The following is a 2886-nucleotide window of genomic DNA, read 5'->3' on the forward strand; positions in this document are numbered from 1 at the left end:
ATCTTTAATACTTCTTGAGTTACAGCAATGCAAACTTTGGAAAAATCTCAAAAAGTGTTTTGTTTTATTTAGCAAATACTGCAACAAAGATTGCTAGAGTTAAGAGATTTTACTAACAGACCTACCAATCTCTGTGTAAAAGTATAATATGATGGAAGAAAAAGAAAAAGAAATATCTGAGATAAAGCTGATATTTCGATGAAATTGAGAATGCAATCTGAACGCAATAATACAGTACGTTCCTCTCTCCTCACCAGCTGTGAAGTAACCACTTAGACAGGAGGCTCAGGATGAGAAGATGGCAGCCATACTGTTTCCACCGGGTCCTGACAGTCTACACCGGTTCACTCTTGAGTCCCTGGCTGGAATCGAGCAGCGGATCGCCGAGGAGGAGGCCCGCAATGCCAAGAAGTACCAGGAGGACCTGGGCGACGTGGAGCCGCTCAAGTCCCGCGCCGACCTGGAGGCCGGAAAGCAGCTCCCGCGAATCTTTGGAGACATTCCTCCTGGACTGGTGGGCGTTCCTCTGGAGGACATCGATCCGTTTTACTTCCAGAACAAGAGAGTGAGTGATCGGCTCCACAGCAGACCATATAGTCTGAACATGCTTTATGGATTACTGCTGAGATGAGGATAAAGATTCACCAAATTGCCTTTAGTCAAGCTTTACAGAAAATCATGATGTTAATGTTTATAATATCCTAATATCTTCACTATGTGCTATATAGTATATATTGCTTTACATAAGATATATTATATATCCAACTTTATATAATATAGAGTTGTGCAATAATATAGCTACTTTTTGTGATGATACAAACAATCAAGCAGTTGAGATTTGCTATGTTGTATATATGGCTATGTGAGTGTATATGTGTGACCTTATATATACCTATACCTTATATGTGACCTATACTTATATGTGACCCTGGAGCACAAAAGCAGTCATAAGCAGCACAGGTATATTTATAGCAATAGCCAACAATACATTGTATGGGTCAAAATGATCAATTTTTCTTTTATGCCAAAAATCATTAGGATATTAAGTAAAGATCATGTTCTATGAAGATACTTTGTAAATTTCCTACCATAAATATATCAAAACTTAATTTTTAATTAGTAATATGCATTGCTAAGGACTTAGTTTGGACAACTTTAAAGGTGATTTTCTCAATATTTTTATTTTTTTGCACCCTCAGATTCCAGATTTTCAAATAGTTGTATCTCAGCCAAATATTGTCCTATCTTAGCTTTCAGATGATGCATAAATCTCAATTTAAAAAAATTGACCCTTATGACTGGTCTTGTGGTCCAGGGTCACATATACACTTTATATAAAGAGCTGAGCAACAATATATTTACATTTTGCCACAATATAAACTCACAGTTAAGATTTGTTATATAGTATATATATCGCTTGACATAAACGCACTTAGATTTATGATATAAACAATCAAGCAGACAAGATTTGCTATATAGTATATACCACTTTACATAAGTATGTATGTACAATGTGTATATTCAACTTTATATAAAGAGCTAAGTGATAATATTTTTGCGACAAGATAAACAATCAAGCAGTTGAGATTTGCTACATCTAGTATACATATAGTATATATCGCTTTACGTGAATAAAAATATGCGAATAAATTAGGATATACTATATATCGAACTTTATATATAAAGCTGTGCGATAACATAGTCATATTTTGCGACAATATAAAAAATCACGCAATTGAGATTTGCTACATAATGTATATCGCTGTATTGTAAGTGAGTGCATTTATGCGAATAACTGAATGTATACTGCAAATCAAGTTGGCTATACTGACTTAAAAATATATATATACAACTTTATATAAAGAACTGGCTTATAATGTAATTACATTTTGCAACAATATAAACAATCGTGCAGCATAGATTTGCTATATAGTATATCACGTGAGTGTATTGTATGTGTAAAAGTTGTATATCCAACTTTTAATATATTGCCAGGCGATAATATAGTTACATTTTACGACAGTATAAACAATCACGCAGCCATTATTAGCTATATAATATGTATTGGTTTACGTGAGTGTAATGCATGTATTTGGCTAAGGTTGGATAGTTGTAAAATTCATAATTAATTATTTTAGCCACATTTAAGTCAGTATCTTTACTGAAACCTGTGTCATACAGTAAGTGTTTGCAGTTAGCTTATTTTTAAACAATGCAACGCTCTAATAAGCATAAATATGCATAGAACACGCATATTGGGTACAATATTACAATATTTTTTTCTATTTTTTTTATTATTGACTGAAAACATTTTGGATTCATCTTCAATTAATTTGGTCACTGAGCTTGTCACGATGCATTTGCGATCGCAAACGATGCTGCTTTAGGCAAAAATGAGCAGTGTTGGCGAGTAACTAGTTACATGTAACGGCGTTACGTAATTTAATTACAAAATAAATGTAACTGTAATCAGTTACAGTTACTAAGAAAAAATGTGTAATTAAATTACAGTTACTTATGAAAATGTTAACGATTACAAAGGGGAATACATTTGAATATTTACACACATCCACATACAGATTTAATTGATTTATTTCCCAAATTGCACTGACTACTCTGACATATGGCCCTATAATTTCCGCGATGCGGAAAACACAAGACTGGTTTGTAGAATCCAGTCATAAAAACAGAAGTCCTATAGTCTAACGCGGGCGGAATATGCCACATTTTGGACGAATAAATCAAAAGTAGGTCAGTACACTTGAATCAAAGCGCGATATGGACTAGTGTCTGTGAATATTAAGCCGCAAAAAGACAATATATGAATCTTGCGCGTTCTGCGTGTCTTGCCATCGGGAGAACCGGGACAATTCCCAGTGGCCTGGC

At 34.2% G+C, this 2886-nt stretch overlaps 1 protein-coding gene across 1 annotated transcript in view; it reads left to right on the forward strand.

Moving 5' to 3' along the window:
* The first annotated feature begins 276 nt into the window (after positions 1-276).
* Positions 277-2886, forward strand: part of LOC107726352 (sodium channel protein type 4 subunit alpha-like) — a 41593-nt gene continuing 38983 nt past the window's right edge. The window contains exon 1 of the mRNA XM_016535896.1: positions 277-565. Coding sequence (XP_016391382.1) covers positions 299-565 — 267 coding nt within the window. The 5' untranslated portion in view covers positions 277-298. The remainder of the gene's footprint in view (positions 566-2886) is intronic.

This window comes from Sinocyclocheilus rhinocerous, unplaced genomic scaffold (assembly GCF_001515625.1).
Source record: "Sinocyclocheilus rhinocerous isolate Xijiao unplaced genomic scaffold, SAMN03320098_v1.1 scaffold2742, whole genome shotgun sequence".
In the NCBI taxonomy this organism is placed as follows: Eukaryota; Metazoa; Chordata; class Actinopteri; order Cypriniformes; family Cyprinidae; genus Sinocyclocheilus; species Sinocyclocheilus rhinocerous.